At 41.3% G+C, this 19,819-nt stretch overlaps 1 protein-coding gene across 4 annotated transcripts in view; it reads right to left on the bottom strand.

Moving 5' to 3' along the window:
• LBR (lamin B receptor) overlaps positions 1-19,819 on the bottom strand; it is a 962,918-nt gene that overhangs the window by 633,542 nt on the left and 309,557 nt on the right. For all 4 annotated transcript variants that reach the window (XM_044059838.1, XM_044059844.1, XM_044059847.1 and 1 more), the window contains 3 exons: positions 6,401-6,502; positions 5,877-5,975; positions 5,355-5,462 (listed from right to left, as the gene is read on the bottom strand). In XM_044059838.1, coding sequence (XP_043915773.1) covers positions 5,355-5,462; positions 5,877-5,975; positions 6,401-6,502 — 309 coding nt within the window. The remainder of the gene's footprint in view (positions 1-5,354; positions 5,463-5,876; positions 5,976-6,400; positions 6,503-19,819) is intronic.

Raw genomic sequence — 19,819 nt, 5'->3', positions numbered from 1 at the left:
TTTTCCTCCATCTTTTTAAGTACTACTTCTGCTTTGTTGCCAAACAGGCAATCTTGGTTTAAGGGAGCATCCAGTAATTTAGTTTTAACATGATCTGGCAAAGATTGCTCCTTAAGCCAAGCATGCCTTCTAAGTACAGACCCAGTGACAGCAGCCCTGCAAGATGCCTCTAATGAATCAAAACCATACTGTAAACTATTTTTCCAAGTTGTTCAACAGAACGCATTAAATCCTGTAATTCTTTATTTTCAGCACACTCAGGAATTATAATTTTCTGTTTAAGCACTCCAATAATATGTTGCTGATACTTTAACATATGAAACTAGCAGTTTAAGGCCCTAATGGCCAAAGTTTCAGAAGTGTATACCTTCGCACCCCATCTATCCAAGGCCCTGGAATCTCTATCAGATAGGGTAGGGTTTTTGGCAGTAGTAGCCTTAATGCCCTTCGGTCCCTGTGAAATGGTCTCAGGATCTCCAGTAGGATTTTTAAAGAGGAACTTGTGAGAGTCAGGTTCCCTGTAATACCAGTCAGGTTTTCTGGGAGCAGGAGGTCAAGTGTCAGGGGCCAGGCTAGATTCCGAGAAGGCATCATCTACAATGTCCAGTACAGGAGGTACAGCTAAAGGCCTGTGTTGAGGTAGGAGTAAGAATTCCCTAAGCCTCTTTTTGGAGTCAGAGTAATCCTGGCTTTCCTAGTGGAAATGTTCCCTAAGAGTATGCAAGGTTTCACCAAAAGAGAAATCCTCTGGAGAAGTAGAGGGAATGGAGTCCTCTGCATCAGAGTCCTCATAGGTAGGTAAGGGCAACTCCTGGTCATCAGAGAAAACAGAAATTTCAGAATCCTGATAAAAAAAAATCAGAAGGAAAATCGGTCTTAGGTCTCAGAGAGAGAAGGGTGGTTTCCCCTGATTAGAGTAATAAGGTCTTCAGCCGTTCTTATCATTTGCTTTTTAGGCATAGGGGCCTGACCATGCGGTCTGGGCATCTGTTTTCTAGGCATGGATTGAGTTTTAGGCCTTGAAGATGGTGGTGTTGGTTTAATATGCAAATCAGTAGGGCCTGAATACACCCTCAGAAGCCGGTGCCTGCACAGCAGCTCCGGACCCATCCACGGTAGAGACATCTGCAGGTTCCACAGTCGAAGAAGCATCTCACGGCATACCTGCAACATACATGCGAATTGGCGGCTAGCTTAGGAGAAGTGTCGTCGGCAGCTTTGGACCTATGCGGTCTGTCTTCATCTTTGTGTTTTTGCGGAATGTCGGTAGTCGGGTGGCTTACCAAAGCCGTTTCTGGATAATTGGACAGAGTACCAAAATATTTAGATGTGAAAATGAACCAACGAATAGTACGAGGTTTGAATAAGGCACAAAACAGACAGCGAGGTACGTCATGGTCTGGGCCTAGGCAAGGAATGCAGTACGAATTAAAATCTTTATGAGGTATTTGTTTTCCACAAGAAATACAATTGTTAACTTTTACTGAAATCGGTTTAGAGAAAGAAAAAGGATCCCCAACGGGGTACTTAGCTTAGTTGAAGACTTCGGATCTGAAACTCTAAAACGAATATTTCAGGAGTCTGCCGACCGGCACTTGCGAACTGCTTCTGCTTCTTGCACAGCATGGCTAGAAAGACTGGTGTAATGGCGTTGGAAGCATGCTTTATACCCCTGACTACCTGACATCATGAAAGATGAGACAGCAACAGATGCAAAACCCAAGACTTTGAAAATCAGGCCGACTGAGGGCTTACTGCAAGCAGATAACCCAAATGTGATGACTGCAACAGTGAAACACGAAGAACAACTGGGAAGAGACGGCCAAGTAATGGGATATTGGCACTGCTGGCAGGGGCCTGATCCATTGCCATGCATAAGGCTCCATTTGTCCATGATCCAGCTCTATTGACTCTGGAGGTGTATGATGCAACAATATAGCATTATTACCCTTTCAAGTAGGTCAGACCTGTGCTGAGTGAGGTCAGAATGGATAGCTTTGCTTGACGACAGAGGACACAGCAAAGTCAAAATTGAGATGTAGGTGTCCTGCAACCATGGAAGACCCCACCCCCCAAATTAGTATGCTATATTTAGGATTTTTGCAGGAATTGTGGGTTTTTCAATAAAAGCTGCTGCAGTACTTATACTACCTGTCAATGATTGCTTTATTTATTGCATTAAATAATTAATTCATTAATAGCAGGAGGTGCTCAAAGAGACACCAAGTAAATGCCTGGGTTATAGTCTGCAGAAGGGGGCATAGGGAAAGAATAATTATGTTGGAACTCACATGGGATTTTTTTTTACTTGACTTTATACTGTTTTTCAGGACTGTGCTTTATTATATGGTTTGAGTTCTCCCTTCTCCCATGGCACAATGTTACTGGGAGATTCTTCTCACCCTTAAAGCCAAAGACAGGACAGCATTCTCCATCTCTGTGGATTCTATTTGTAGATCAGATAGATGTACTGCTGTGCAGTATGGGGGGGGGGGGGTACCCTTTGGATGAGGCATTTAAACTAATGGTCCCATCTGCCTGAGTTGGTGGTAGCTCTGTTCGTTTCATGTAAGAGATGCCATGTTCACAAATGAAAACCTGAATAGTCCCTGGACTTTTAAAATACTTTTCTAACTGCACCCTTGTACAAATTCAGACACACACACACATACGTGCTGTGTCCTCTGTCGTCAAGAATAGCTATCCATTATGACCTCACTCAGCACAGGTCTGACCTACTTGAAAGGGTAATAATGCTATATTAGAATAAGGAGGGAAGTTCCTCGATGCCCTGACCATACTTCCCCCTAGTAAGCAGCAAATGAAATAGCTAAACCAGTCTCAATCCTAATTAACCGATCCATATCAGAAGGTTCAGTACCCTTGATCTGGAAAACTGCCTATATTATACCCCTACACAAAGGGGGAAATTCTTATGACATATCTAACTACAGACCAATAGCAATACTATCCCCACTTGCTAAAATATTAGAAAAATGTATCCACCATCAATTAATGACACATCTCACGGATCAAGGGATCCTATCTCATACACAACATGGGTTTCAGCCAGGACATAGCACCACTACTGCCCTGCTAGCGTTCACAGATACCATTAATCACAACAGGAATAATGGTAAACTTTCTTCAGCCCTCTTCCTTGACCTATCAAAGGCATTTGATATGGTTAACCATGAGAAATTAATCTCCCCTTGTAAACCTAGGCCTTGATAACTTATCAGTCTCCTGGTTTAGAGACTACCTTAATAGACAACAGGCAGTACTATGGAATAAGACCTTATCTCCACTCTTACCTGTTACACTCGGGAGTTCCTCAGGGATCTATACTAGGCCCCTTGCTATTCTCAATTTTTACAAATAATCTCCACTCAGCTACAAAAAGTTCAACCCTTATACAATATGCAGACGATTCAACTATCATATCTAATGCCCCTACTTTACTAGACCTCCACAAAAATACCTAGGATAACTTTCACTCAGTGGAAACATGGCTCACTGAGAATGGCTTAATCCTCAAACCCCCAAAAAACAAGCTTCTGTTATTCTATCCCTCAACTACAACTGCCCCCACATGCACCTTTACTATCCACTCTAATAACGGTACCCCCATATCACCTGATACCCAGACTAAACTACTTGGCATTACTATTGATAATAAGCTCAAGTTTGATGTACATATTAATCTGGCCATTAAAAATACTAACAAAAAGCTAGGCAGCCTCTACAAGCACAAAGCATTCCTGACCCATAATGCTAGAAATATCAGTCTTGCCCCCCCAGATGTCAGAAGACCCAAAAGACAAGTCCCAAACAACCCTGCACCAAAAATGTATAATATATACAACAATATATACATATAGATATAAAATATAAGCAGGTAAACTCACATTTAGGTACAAACTGTACTATGTTCTTCTTCCTCTTCCATTGCTGCAGTCCTGACTATTGAATAGAATCCCAAAGCAGAGTAGGGAGGCTGGCAAATTATAAAGTAGCAGGAGCTGACAAACATGCTTTGTAAAACAGCTGTGGCAAACCAGCCCTCTACAATTGCACGTTCACACCTTCTCTCAACACTACTGTATGCCTCACCCATCCCAACTAACTTATCCAAAACAGAAATCAATAAAATGACAACCTGCTACAATCAGATAGCCAAATTCGCCAACAGCTCATACAGAACTTCATCACTGCCTAAACCTAAAGCAATTGGGTTGGATGGAACTACCTAACTTACTTATCTATAGTCAGCTAGTTACTACTCACAAGATACTCTATCAACAAAATATATCTCCTTCACTGGGTAACATTATCCAACAATATTCATGTTCCAGGCAACTCTGCTCAACTGATAAACTACAGTTAGCTGTTACTAGATCCAACAACCATGCAGGAGATTCCCTTTACTCCTCTTATGTGGCCAAAATCTGGAACTCCCTACCCATATCCTTATCCCTGATAACCTCACTGCCTAAATTTAAAAAAAACTATCCGCAGCTTCCTCAGTAACAAATGGTTATGTCCATGCTCTACTCCAGACTAATATCTGCACCACTTCAGTACTATTGTAACTATTGTCCTTAACTAGAGTCATATGTGTTACTTGCATATAAACATGTACCATATCAAAGTTATGATAATATTCATATAACAATGTTACTATTAACAATGTAATACTGCTTAATGACTACTGTAACTGTATCCATCTAGTGTCTGCAGCCTATACCTATATGTGTCAATAACCAGATACCCTACTGGATCTAGTTGAAATATGTATCAGTCTGTGACTTTAATCTGCAAGTGTCTGCAATTTATACCTATAAGTGTCATTAACTAGATACCTTAAAGGATCTAGGTGAAATATGTACCCAAGTTTGTCTGTATGTTCTCTTTAATTGTCTCTTTGGAGCTTTTCTCCCCGGGCCTCCACTGAAAATGGACATATATCCAGCTGGACTATCCCGATTAACAAATGTAAAATAAATAAAAAATACCACCTCAGGTCTCCCATGAAAACACAACACTAGATTAGTGACACTAACCTGGTCAACAAATCTAAACAATTAAAACAAATTACATTCCATACCTTGCCTGAACAGGAGATAGGTTACACTGCAAGTCAGAAGGAAAAAAAAAAAAAAAACAGAAGAGCTTGCATAAAGTTGGTACAAGATCTGTATGCAACTACTTGTATGTAACAAACAAAAATGGTACAAAAATGTACTGTTTTATTTCATGCAGCACAAAAGAGACACAATGGACCCAATCTAATTTGTCAGCAAATAAAATTGACTTCACTACAACACAAAATATTTGCATTTTGACTTACTTACCTCAGTTATTTTACTGGCTGTTGCTAACCCTTCTTCATTTCCACCGGCATATCTAACGATCCTGCTACAGCTGTTTTCACTCCATTTCTGTTTCATGATATCATCCGGCTGAGACAAATTCACAAGTGATTTTCAACAAAAAGAAAAAAAGAAAGAAAACATTTAAAACACTGCCAAGTATTATAATCTGTAGTCACAAAGTCATTACAGATAGCTAATTTAAATAAAAGTATCCAACAGGTTCCAATGTCAAGCAATTTAAGTTCTGTGATTACGTCCTTATAAACTAGTTTTAGTCTGTTTTTTTTATCACAACAAACATTTCTCTTGTTTAAGACAGAGCAGTTGACTGACTATATGCTTCTGTTCTTCTACAAGGTCTGAATTTACAGTTTTGTTAAGCACGGCACAAACAAAATAGGAGGCAAAAATCACACAGCAGACCTGAAGTTATTTATTGGCAAGTGGAAAAGACAATTCACTTAGAGTATGACAATACTATGTGCATTTTGGTTTGCTTACCTCAATTTTATTGGCTGTTGCAAACCTTTGATCATTTCCAATGGCATCTCTAACAATCCTACTATAGCTGTTTTCACTCCACTTCTGCTTCAAGATATCCTGCTCACATAAACAGACAAACAATTATCGCCAAGGACAGAGAAAGGAAAAATATAAAATAAAAAAAAAAAAAACTTAGCCAAACAATTGGATCAGTACCCAAGAAAAGTTATTACAAAAGACCACGGGTTAAGAAAAAGTACCTGGAATGTTCCAGGGTAAAGGAATTTAGACGGACTCATGTCCTTATACTTTGTTTTATACAGTAGGTTTTCAGTCCTTCACAAGGATTTTTGTTTAAAAGAAAACAGCTGACTACCTTTAAAGTATACCTCTGTTCTTCAACAATGTCTGAATTTGCAAGCACACAAACAAGATATGAGGCAATATCATATAAATACCTAGAGTAATTTGATGGCAAGTGGAAAATAGTACTTCATATTGTAGCTAAATGAATTGTGTTATCTGCATTTTGGCCGGCTTACCTCAATTTTGTTAGCTGTTGCGAACTTTCTTTCACTTCTACCAGCTTCACTAATGATCCGGCTATTGTTGTTTTCACTCCACTTCTGTTTTAAGAGGTCAGGCTGATGACAAAAACCCACAAGTGATTATTACCAGAAACAAAGAAAAAGGAAAAAAAGTTTGCCAAGCTGCATATGTATATGTAGTCAAGAAGAAATGCTATGGATAATCAAATAACAGTGTCAGCCAGGTTAAGTTACATACATGAATGTCACATACTTACCATAACACTACATCCGTGTGGTCTTCTGCCATCTAAACAACTGGCTAGATTAGATCCAAATGGATCAGAATTTCAGCACTTCAAACCACACCTTCAGCTGCACGGCTCAGGTTGTTCCTCCCCTTCCCATAAAACACTGTCACCCTGTTGGTCCTTCTCATAGAGTTTGCCCCACACAAAGACGTAACAATCCCCTCCAAGTGACACCCCTCAGTTATCAGATGCAAACCAGCAGAATACTAAAAGCCAAGGATCTGGGTAAAAATCAATGCAGTCCAACAAAAGCCAGAGACGGGAGACAATATGTTACTGTTGGTGGTGGTGCAGTTAAAGTTGAGGTAGACAGAAGTCAACATGGAGCAAACATTATGATAAACTTTTGCATTAGATGTCTTTTTCATTCACTTCAATGAATGAGACAGAGTCCCCAACTACATGAACCCTGGGAGGTACTACGGATGTTCCTGAGAATGGTGAAACAAAAGGCAGTCCCTGATCTAGATTGTAACTCAAGCTTATAATGGGAGATTAAAGGTATGAAGTGTAAGCCATGTACGAATTGCACAAACATCATCAATAGGGACAGTACTGAAGAAAAACAAATGCATGCAGCAACCACTTTACAAGAGTGTGCTTTTTGGTTTGTAGGGCAAGGACAGCCCCCTAGACTTTACAAAGGTGATACATTCAGACAGCCTCCTGGACAAGGTAACTTAAAAACACTGGAACCCAACTTGAAGGAGGCAAAGATGGTCACATGTTCAAAAGTCTTCCGTACAATGTAAGAAGTGCAGCTGGTGGTGAAAATCTAGAGAATGCACCAGATATTCACTTTTTGTTAGAAAAATTGGGAATGAAGACCTGTAAATAGAATCAAATAAGATACAAAGGCCACATTAGGCAGAAAATTGGGACTGGTCTGAGAGACACCAGGGCCTTATGAAAGACTAGACAAGAAGGCGTACGTGACCATGTTTGCTATTCTAAAATCCTCCGAGTGGATATAATAGCTACCGGAAAAAAGTGCTTTCCATGACAAACTTCAGGTCAGCAGTGCTTGCAGGTTCAAAAGGGGCGAAAGTGAGGCCCCTAATATAAAACAGTAATGTTGTGGGGGTCACCGGATCTCTAAATGGTGGACGCAACAAAAAAATTACCCTTCAAAAACACTAAAGGAAGCGATGAGGGTATGTTCACCCACATGAAATTTAGAATAGCAACTGACTGGACTTTAATCGTACAGTGACTGGCCCCTGATAGAAAAAGTTGTGCTGAAACTCCAAAATAGAAGTGGGAACAAAAAAGGGTATAAGCCCTTGGAGCATGCCCAAATTGAACACATCTTCCACTTCAGTAAATCTTCCTGGTGAAGAGCATTTGAAATGAACAGATTAGGATTTAGACATCAGCGGAAAGCCAGGAATTTCTGGTCATCATTGAAAACGGAGAAATTAACCATTCAGCTTGAGGAATTTGACGTCCAGATGAGGTCTACTGGATAACGGAGACAGAGCTGGGCTGGGATCCAGGACACAAACCAGTTGAACTAAATGAGCCCAAAGAAAGGGGAACCAAACAGGATAAGGCCCAAGAGGACAGAGAATTGTACCCACTTTGTAACAGGCTGCGTTCTGAAGGAATTTGACTATAAGCAGAGTTGAGGATAAGCACAAAGGAGTCCCAGGGGACAAAGTATGTATCAGAGCTTTCTTTGGGGACTGTTCCTCCTGCAGGATCAAGGCAAAGAACCTGCTGCATTTGATAGTGGATGGGGCTACAAACAGATCATAGCACAGCTGGCCCCAGTGGCTGAAGATCTTGGATGCCACTGATGAAATGAGAAACCACTCATTTGGTAGAAGGTTCGATTTGCTCAATTTGTTCTTTTTAATACTAGATTTAAACTGGATATGTGATGCAAGAAGAATGCTCTCGGAAGACCTTGTCCACCGCCAAACCCTCATGGTTTCCCAACAAAGGAAACTGGAAGAGGTTCAGCTTTGCTTGCTGATGTATATATCAGACATGCATGCTGTCCATCTGAACAACAATCACACCAATGTGGAGGTGGTCCTGAAATGCCTGCCACATGAGGAGAGCCATCGGCATCTCCAGTACACTGATTTGAAGATTGGTCTCTATTTGGGACCAGGTGACCTGGACTGCTCTCAATTCAAAATGCTTCCATTCCAGAAGGGATGAAATCATAGTTACCATCGTCCGTGACAAGGGAAAGAAAGATGTCACATGGAAACCAGAGGGGACACTAATCATCAGTGAACATGCAGTCTGCAAACTACAGCAAGTCTGACAGGATAATTTCTTGGCCGATGCGGGATGGACCCACTAGACAGAAAGGATCCAAAGGGCTCTTAAAACCTTACAAACCGTACAAGGGTGACTGATGCTGCCATGGATTACAACAGACAAAGAATCAAATGAGTTGCAGAATGCTGGTACAGTAACACAAGAAGCTTGCAGGCATAGTGATGACAGTCTACTTGCCGGAAGTTTGGTTGACAGGTACTATCAAGGTGGCTGTGGTGAGTCTAAATGGCAGTGCTCTGAACTGAAAATGACTGGCTTCTAGCCGGAAGTACAAAAATACAAGTTTAGTCCCAGCAAGGCAGCAAAAAATAAAACTTCCAAATGGAAATAAAAATAAAGTTTAATCACACAAGGTAAGCTCTTTCACGGTTGGTAACCACTTCATCAGGCAACAGCACATTAACACAATAAAGCTTAAAAAGCAGCAACAGCCAATGAAAAACGCTGCTCAATTATTGAGTAAAAAAACAATTATAGCATTTAAAGTGCTAGTATCGAATAAAAACTCTAAAGAATCCCTAGTGCAAAAATATTCAAGGAGGAAGCATAATATACACAATCACAAATACTCGTATGGTATTAGTGTTTAAGTGGTCTCTGTTTTAAAAATGGTTTTAATGAAACCATGTCAGCATTAATCCCGGGGTGGGTGTCAGCTTTGAAAAATAAAATCCATTTCTGTTCGCATGCCAGCGTGACGTCAGACCCAAGGAGAAGGCAGTGGAAGCCTCAACGGTCGGAGGGAAGTCCTCGATTGCTGTAAATGCCAAAGATGCCATCTACGTTGCAAAATCAACTTCGGACATGGCCACAAGTGAAGTTATGAATAGAACCGACTCTGCTTTAATAAACAATACTGACGTTTTGAACATTGAGCCACCCAGAATGAATTTTTCTTTTTCGCTGGCTCAACCACTTCCTACTGTAAAGAAAACGGTTGCCTCGGTCTCAGAGCAGGAGGAGGAGAGGGAGAGTAAGCCAGCTACAAACAGGAGATCGTATGGTGTACATGAACACTTGCAGCACAAAGGTGACTTGATTGTTAATCTTTCTAGTGCTGAACTAACACGCACATTATTCTGTGCTGAATAAAGGCCTTTCTTTTGTAACCTCCCAAACTGACTGATGTTTTAACTTAATCTGAGACTGTTTGTCAGAGATTTAACTCCATGGTTTGAGTTCTCTAATCATGGAAATAATGCTGAGTATCCTGTGTTTAAAAAACCTAGCACCTACATACCCAAGATATACCCCACTATTGAAGCATTTTGTAACCTACGTGAATCTGAAATTAGGGATTTTTTTAATGGGGAACGTGCCTGTGAATACTTTAATATGACAAGAGATGAAAAAGAAGCACTTGTTGAATAAGAATGCATACTGTTGAATTTCACCCTGCAGACAAAGGAGGGGGTACCGTTACACTTGACAGGGAAAAATATGTACAGGCCATGCTTACTTTACTTGGTGACCAGGCTACCTTTATATTTGTCAACGCTAGTACTGTTAAAGCCCTGATAGAGTGGCTGTTCTGATTCTTGATTTTCTGATTACAGGCATGATTACTGAGGATATCCAAGTATTTTTGTGTAGACAATCCAGTGATACAGACTATTTATGGTCTTCCAAAGAGAGATAAGAGTATTGTTAACCCACCCATGCGCCCCATTGTGTCCAGCCATGGGTGGGTTACAGAACCCCTCTCTATGTAGAGGAGTCCGAGACCTATTGTGGATGTAATACCCACTATTAATGCAAACAACAAACAAAACATAACTAAAATCCTAACACCCAACAAACCTACCAACTCACTCTCAATAGCACATCTAAACATATGTAGTATTTGCAATAAAATTGCACAGGTACAAGCCCCATTACAATCTCACCCATTTGATATCCTATGTTAATCAGAAACATGGCTAAAACCCACCATTAAAGATAATGAAATTACCCCACCTGGCTACAATATCTTCAGACTTGACCGTACTTCCAAAAAGGGAGGGGTGTGGCAATCCTTTATAAAACAGAGCTACAAGTCAGCACCTTACATCCTAACTTACCTATAGACTCTTCTGCAGAAATAATTATCTGTAAACTTCAGGTAAACACAAATAAAACCATAAATATTATCTGTGTTTATCTTCCCCCAGGAAATAACAGCAATATACTAGAGCATATCCTCAACTGGCTTTCTATTAATCTCCCGCAAGAAACCATGGTCCTCTGCGACTAATATAGATTGGAATTCCTGTACTAATACTAATCCCTCTACCCACATTAATCTGTATGGCTTCTCACAACTTATAAACTCCCCTACCAGAACTAATAGACTCAATAACAAAGAAAGTACCTTGGATTGGATACTTACTAATAATCCTCAGCAATCCTACACAACAGGAACCCTTCCAGATGATATAAGTGACCACCTCACTTACATATATTATCAGACATAAAACCAACATAATATTCCCTAACACTCTCAGAAAAATACGCTCTAAAAAAGGAATTTAACCCAGAACTTTTCCAAACAGAACTAAAACAATGTAATTGGATACTATTAAAATATCTCCCTCTAAATGAAGCAGTGGAATACTGTAACTCCACATTCTTAGCCACCCTGGATCACCACGCTCCAATTCGCTCTATTAGAATTAAAGCTAAACCAGCCCCTTGGCTCACTAACAACACTAAACAAAAAATCCAACTTAGAAACAAATCCTGGGCAAAATGGTGTACAACTAAGAATGCAACAGACCGCCAAACCTTTAGAGAACACAAAATACAAAAAAGCCATAATTCTAGACAAAAAGAATTATCTTCAGCTACAACAAACCTCTCTCAAAGAACCCAAAAAATTTTGGACTTCTATTAATAATCTTCTTTACCCAGGCCAACTAACACCACCTAACCCACTAGGCTCTAACACTGAGAATCTCACACAAACAGCAAATGCCTTTAACTCTTTCTTCACTGATACCATCCAAACTCTAGCTAGCCACCTATCTCCTGACACATCTAATCTAACCACTTCCTCTACAAATCCACCTCCTCTACTTCACCTCCAACCAGTATCTACCTCCTACATTTCCTCTCTTCTACATAAGTTAAAACCTACCACCCCCTCAGCTGACAAACTCCCAGCAGAATTCTTGCAAAAAGGAGCTAAAGCCATTGCCTACCCTATTTCTATTCTGATAAATAGAACAATAAGTGAAGGAACTGTCCCTTCAATATGGAAAATTTCACACATCATCCCACTACACAAAGGTGGGAGCTCCAATGACTTTTCTAACTTTCGCCCCATAGCTTTACTTTCCCCTACTGCAAAAATTATGGAAAAATGCATCCATAAACAACTACTCAACCACCTTCTCCAGAACAACGTACTCGCTGTCAACATGGCTTCAGACCTTTCCATAGTACCACCACTACACTGCTATCATTCACAAACAGCATCAACAATAATCGTAACAATAATTGTCTTTCATCTGCAGCCTTCATTGACCTATCCAAAGCTTTTGACATGGTTAACCACCAACTACTACTCCATACACTGAATACTCTCTCACTAGATCCTCTTGCCTTGAACTGGTTTACATCTTACCTTGATGATAGTCACCAGGCTGTACTCTGGAAAAATAAACTATCCGATCACCTTCCTATCTCTCTCGGTGTCCCTCCTCAAGGATCTATATTAGGCCCACTCTTATTTTCCATCTTCATTAATGACCTGCAAACAGCCATTCCTTATTCCACCTGCATTCAATATGCAGATGATTCTACCATAATCTGCTTAGCCTCTTCTCAAACTGAACTACAGTCTCTTACCCAAAAAGCATTCAACACTGTTGAACTATGGTTTTCTCAACGCTGCCTCCTTCTGAATCCCAAAAAAACTAAACTGCTACTCTTCTCACCAACCCAAAAGTCCACATCTTTACCTTTCAGTCTCACTTCTAGCAGTGGTACTCTTATCTCTCCTGACCCTACCACTAAACTTCTAGGAATAACAATAGACAACAATCTAAACTTTGATACTCACATAAACACTACAATAAAGTCAGTCAACAAAAAACTGGGATCCCTCTACAGAATTAAACCTCATCTTACACCAGCAGCTAAGACTGCTATAGCCAGAACCCACCTAATATCCACCCTGCTTTACGCCTCTCCCATTTATACTAATCTCTCAAAGAACAACATCAGGAAACTAACTACTTCCTATAATAACATTCCCAGATTTGCTACAGGCTCTCCTTACAGAGCCCATCACTGTCTAAATCTTAAACAATTAAACTGGCTCGAATTTCTTAATCAGCTTCAATATCACCAGCTTATAATAGCCCATAAGACTATCTACCTAACAATATCCCAGTACTCTCTAGCCTCATTGCACCTTATAAAAACCTCATCTCTACGCTCCTCTAACAAACTACTGATCAATACTACTAAACCCAACACAGCAGGTGAGTCTTTGTTCTCTAACTATGTAGGAAAACTTTGGAATAAACTTCCCTCTGAAATCACATCTCAAACGTCTCTCTCACTTTTCAAACGGAATTTGAAACTCTACCTTAATCACTGGCTATGTACCTGTACTAACCCTGACTAAATCTTCTCATATTCACTTATCCCACCTCATCCCTTACTAGCTACCTTTCATGTATCAATAAACTACATTATTGCATATATCTTACAAGTATATATATCTACATCATACCTCAGTCCCTTACAAAATGACCATGTTAATTCTACTCTGTACCTTACAAAATGACCATGGCAACACCAATTTGTACTATTTGAAGAGGATGAAGAGGAAAAAAAAACATTTTTTGTAATATTGCTATCTCTATTATCTGTATAACTCCTGTTTTTAACTTTGCAAAAAAATCTGTATGATTCTTGGAGCTTTTCTCCCCGGGCCTCTACTGAAAATGGACATGTCTCCAGCTAGACTAGCCCGGTCAACAAATGTAAAATAAAATAAATAATAATAATAATAAAATATTTTGAGGGATACAAAGAACTTCAAGATGTCTATCAGGGAACTCTAGCTATAGATATGGATAAAGAGCTATTGTTTGTTACCCCTTTGTTTACTGTCATACCAAATGACTTGGGCGTAGAAAATATTAGAGAACTACTGATTGAAGGTAACCACTACACTAATGTTAAAGTAAGGTTGCTATGTGAACTTACTGAGATTGTTCTAAAGAACAATGTGTTTTTGTTTGGTAAGGATTACAACCTGCAGAAAGTTGGTGTAGCTATGGGCATGGCTTGTGCCAAATGGGAAATTGACAATGTCTTTAACATAAACCCATCACTTTTGTGGTATAGACGTTTTGTTGATTTTTTTTTTTTTTTTTTTTTTTTTTTGAGGCAAGGTGATGTACAGAGTTTGTTGTCCTTTGGGGATTACTTGCATACTACCACATTTTTAAAGTTTATTGTAACTTGCACTCTAATATTTCATTTCTGGATGTGACTAAGAATGAATTGGGTATTTTCCATAGGTTTATACAGGAAAGTTGAGGCAAAATGCTCTGCTACATACACCGAGCATGCATTCTAGACACATTCTAGGCAGTATACTTAAAGAACAATTCTTGAGGTTGATGAGGTTACATAGTGATGACAGAGTTGAAAAAGTACAGTTTTGTACCTACCATAAATGTAGATGTTAGAGTGCTCATACAGCTGCAGTCATTACAGATGGGTTATCCTGCCATCAGGCGGGTCCTCAGTCAGCCGAATTCCAAAGTCTAGGTCCGGCGTCGGTTGTCGTCGCTTCTTCCCTGACATCAGTACGGCAGGGGTATAAAAGAGGCAGCCGACGCCAATTTCTTCAGTTTTTCTTGCCCCAGATGTCAGGTGCCCCCAGAAGGAAGGCAAAACATAATGTTACGCAAACATGCAATATAGATAAATCAAAAAACAGTAGTTACAAGCAAATACACCATAAAAGAATACCCCAAATATGTTGTATGATAAAGGTGTTTGTCATAAGGCCTGTCCTAAGAGGGGACGGAGGGGGGGGGGGTTAACATGGACTGCAGCTGTATGAGCACTCAAACATCTACATTTACGGTAGGTACAAAACTGTACTATGTTCATCGTGCATACAGCTGCAGTCATTACAGATGGGAAGAATCCCAAAGCTAAGTAAGGGTAGTAGGTACTAGGTGGAACTAGGAGCGAGGATGCCCTGCAAGACTGCTGTGGCAAAACCCGCTCTAGATTTAGAGTATAGTGGAAGGTGGTAGTGCTTGGAGAAAGTGTGCACTAAACTCCAAGTGGCTGCTTCCAAAATGTCCTTGGTAGGAACCCCCCTGGGGAAAGCTGCAAAGGTAGCTGTGGCTCTGGTGGAGTGGGATCTGATGCATGCAGGCACAGTTTTTCCATGAAATGAGTAACAAAAGCGTATGCAGTGGGCTATCCATTTTGAAATTGTCTGTTTGGAAATGGCCTTTCCTTGAGTACCTGTAGCATAAAACACAGAGTTGCTCGGATTTCCTGAATGGCTTTGTCCTGTCCAAATAATAACGAAGTTGTCTGTGAATGTCCAAGGAATGTAGTAGTCTTTCCCCTTTGTTTTGTGGATTTGGATAAAAAGGTAGGTAGGTGGATAGTCTGATTCAAAGCTACACTGGATACTACCCTTTGGCATAAAGGTAGGGTTGGTTCGTAAGGAAACTCTGTCCTGATGGAAAATGATGAATGGTTGCACAGTCATGAGGGCCTGTAGTTCCGAAACCCTGCGTGCTGAGGTGATAGCCAGAAGAAAGGCTGTTTTCCATGACAAGTATTGTAGTTCTGTTGAAGAAGCTGGCTCAAAGGGAGGAAGGGTCAGCTTTTCCAATACGAAGTTGAGGTCCCAAGCAGGGATTGGTGGTTTCCTTAGGGGTTTTATATTTTTTGCCCCTCTGAGGAACTGCCTTAAGAGAGGATGCGAGAATAAAGGAGGATCTGTGTTGTATTGTGCAGAAATGGCTGAAGCGTGGATCTTGATGGAGAAGGAAAGTCCACTATTTAACATCTCAGCAAGGTACTGTAAAATTTGAGGTATATTTATTACCCAAGGATTCTGGCCCTTTTCTTGTTTCCAGGCACAAAAATAGTTTCCATTTGGCAGAGAAGGCTTTTCTAGTAGAAGGTCTTCTGGCCTCCAAGATGACATCCTGCACCTCCTTGGAAAGGAGAGTCTGTTGGGAAATCAAGGAATTCTCCATGCAGCTAGATTTAGGGTTTTGAGCTGGCTGTGAAAGGTTTTGTAGTTGCGCTGGGACAACAGGAGAGGTACTAGAGGTAGGATCCATGGTGGGGAATGTGTCAGGCTCTTCAGGAGCGGATACCAGTGTTGTCTTGGCCAGTCTGGAGCAATGAGAATCATTTGCGGCCTCTCTGCTCTGGCTTTTAATAGAACCTTGGGCAGCAGAGGAAGAGGAAGGAAGGCATAAATGGTCAATGTTGTCCAATTGAAAGAGTGCGTCCACCTTCCAGGCCTGTGGGTGATAGGTCCTTGAACAGAATTTTTTTGACTGGTAATTTCTGTGGGTAGCAAAGAGATCTATGTCTGGCTGTCCCCATGCCTGAGTTATCTTTGTGAAAACTTGAGGATGCAACTTCCATTCGTGTGGATCTGTCATATTTCTGCTTAGGTTGTCTGCCAGTGTGTTTTCCTTCCCTGGCAGGAATTGTGCCTGTAGCCAAATTTGCAATTCCAGTGCTGTGTTCCATAGGGTCATGGCTTGCCTGCACAGGGGGGATGAATGAGTTCCCTCCTCTTTGTTTATGTACCACATTACTGTGGTGTTGTCTGTCCTTATCAATAGCTGGCCTGGATGCAGTAGGTCTTTGAAGGTCATAATGGCATTTTGCACAGCTAGCATTTCCTTTTGGTTGATATGTAGGTGCTTCTCTTTTTGGGACCATTTTCCCTGAATGCACTGATCTGTCATGTGTGCTCCCCAGGTGTAGTCTGAGGCATCTGTTGTGATGATTTGAGTTGCTTGAGGTACACAGAAAGGGAGACCTGTGTTTCTTTGGCATGCTTGAGCCCACCACAAAAATTCCTTTTGAAGGCATGGAATGAGTGGTAGAATTGTTTCCAAGCTGTGGCTGTGCGGAGACCATAAGTTTTTTAGGTACCATTGAAGTTTCCTCATATGCAGCTTTGCACATGGGATTAGTAGGATGCAAGATGCCATGAACCCCAGAGCCTGCAGGACTGTCCTTACAGTTAGCCTGGTGAAAGTTGCCATTTTGCTGAAGTATTGAGGCAGCTGCCCTTGTTTGTCTGGCGTGAGGTAGGCCATCTGGGTGGTTGTATTCAAGCTGGCACCCAGGAAAATTATTTGTTGAGAGGGCATTAGTTTTGATTTCTTTTTGTTGACTGTGTATCCCAGGTAGTTCAACAGTTTTATTACAAATGCCAGGTGCTGCAATAGTATCTCCTTGCTGTCCGCTTGGATCAGGCAGTCGTCCAGATATGGGTAGATTTGTATTCCTTGTAGTCTGCAGAAGGGGATTACTGATGCCAAGCATTTCGCAAACACTCTGGGCGCAGTAGATAAACCAAAGGGCAATGCAGAGAATTGATAATGGGTTGAACCTGCAAGAAATCTGAGGTATCTTCTGCAATCTTGTCTGATAGGGACATGCAGGTATGCCTCCTTGAGGTCCAATGTTACCAGCCAAGACTCCTTGCCCAGCATGGGAAGAAGTTGCTGTAATGTGAGCATTTTGAATTTTGGCACCTGTAGATATGTGTTTAGGATGGATAGGTCTCCAATCTTGGTCTTTCCTTGGTACCAGAAATAGTCTGGAATAAAACCCTTGACCTTGTTCTTTTGCAGGTACCTCTTGAATCGCTTTCATGTCCATGAGAGCAGAAATTTGTTTTTGTGCCTCTGCCCTTTGATTTTGTGGCAGGTTTGGCATGCCTCTCATTTTTGGAAGGGTGTGAAACTGGAATCTGTAGCCTCTGTCTATAATGTCCAGGATCCATTTGTCTTTTGTAACAATATGCCAGTTTTTTGAGAATAATGCCAGTTTTCCGCCCAAAGGTGCTGCCATTAAAGCTTTGCTTGGCAGGTGTAGGGGGAAGTCATTGTGTCCGTTTTCTAAATGACTGTGATCTATCTTCTCCACCTCTTGGAGTTGGTGCTTGCCACTGTCTGGCTCTGAAAGATCCTTGAGGTTGCCCTCTGCCCCTAGGGCGTCTGTATCTGCCCCTTTGAGGTCTGTCCGTGGCTGGAAAGGACCAATTTTTTTGAAGGCCAGTTTCTGCTGAAACGTGGAGGTTGTACCTGCAGGAAATCCTTTACTGTTTGCATTGATTTAGCTTTTTCCTCCATTTTCCTCCTCAGCTTTAATACCAAACAAAACATCTTTTTGAAGAGGCGCATCTAATAATTTAGCCTTGACATGATCTGGTAAGGTTTGCTCGAGCCAAGCATGCCTACGTATAACAGACCCCGTAACAGCAGCTCTACACGAGTCCTCTAAAGCATCAAAACCACACTGCAAGGTATGTTTACCCACTTGCTCTGCACCATGAAACAAATCCTGCAACTCTTAAATCTGGTTGTTCTGGTTGTGCCATTTTGCTTTTCAACTGAGATAACAAAAACTGTTGATAATTAAGCATGTGGAATTGACAGTTTAATGCCCTCATAGTTAAAAGTGGCAGAGGTGTACACCTTTTCCCCCCACCTTTCTAAAGCTCTGGAATCCGTCTCTGAAGGTAATGGGTTTTTAGCAGTAGAGGGCCTTAATTCCTATGGGACCCTGTGAAATAGTTTCTGGGTCAGCAGTATGGCTTTTATATAGGAACTGGTGAGAATCAGGAACCCGGTAATACCTGTCTGGTTTAACAGGAGCTGGAGGCAAAGAATCTGGATTAAGGCTGGCTTCTGTGTACACATCATCCAATATATCTAAAACAGGAGGGATAGCCAGGGGCCTATGTTGGGGGAGCAAAAGAAATCCCCAGAGCCTTTTCTTGGAATCTGAGTAATCTTGGCCTTCCCAGTGAAAGTGTTCCCTCAATGTATGCAGGGTTTCCCCAAAAGAGTAGTCCTCTGGGGGAACCGAGGGAATAGACTCCTCAGCATCAGAGTCTTCAAAAGGTGAATAGGCGTAATCCTGGTCCTCAGAGTGTTCTGAGGTAATAGAAGCTTGATCTGAGGAAGGGTAGTCTCTTCCTCTAATCTGGGTCTTTTGTCCGAGGGGGGTTGGGAACCCTTGATAAGAGTAATCAGATCCTCAGCCATTTTAAGCATCTGCATTTTAGGCATGGGGCCCTGAGAGGAGGTCTAAGGGCCCTGTTTTTTTGGTTTTCATGGCTGCTTTAGATTTAGTGAAAGCATTAATAGAGAAGGAGGAAGGCCTTAAGACACCTTGAGAAATGGCAGGCCTGTCTAAATTCTGAGTTTCCCCGCCAAGAGTGGCGTCGGTATCTGCAGGAGGAATGGGGTCTGAGGAGCCTGCGTCCTCGGGTACTGCAGTCACCGGTAATGAAGTGTCATCGGTACTCAGGGGCTGCGGAGGTGCCACGTTGAGTACCAGAGAACCGGTAGTCGGTCTAAGCGTGGTCGCAGTAGTCGGTGCAGACCTCGGATGTCGGTCCTTATCTTTGCACCTTTTGCTCAAAACTGGAGTCGGAGTATCCGATAATATGATATAATTTTTTGCCAAAATAATGAAGGGTGAACTCCGTCCGGCGCTTAATAGTGCGCTTGTTGAATCTAGCACAAAAACGGCAGGCCGACACGTAGTGGTCTGGGCCTAAGCAAGGTATACAGAAAGAGTGGAAATCCTTATG

Source organism: Protopterus annectens, chromosome 1.part2, assembly GCF_019279795.1.
Source record: "Protopterus annectens isolate FY-2018-M chromosome 1.part2, PAN1.0, whole genome shotgun sequence".
NCBI lineage: Eukaryota > Metazoa > Chordata > Ceratodontiformes > Protopteridae > Protopterus > Protopterus annectens.
Note: the sequence above shows the minus strand (reverse complement) of the source record. Positions and strands in the feature narration are given on the sequence as shown.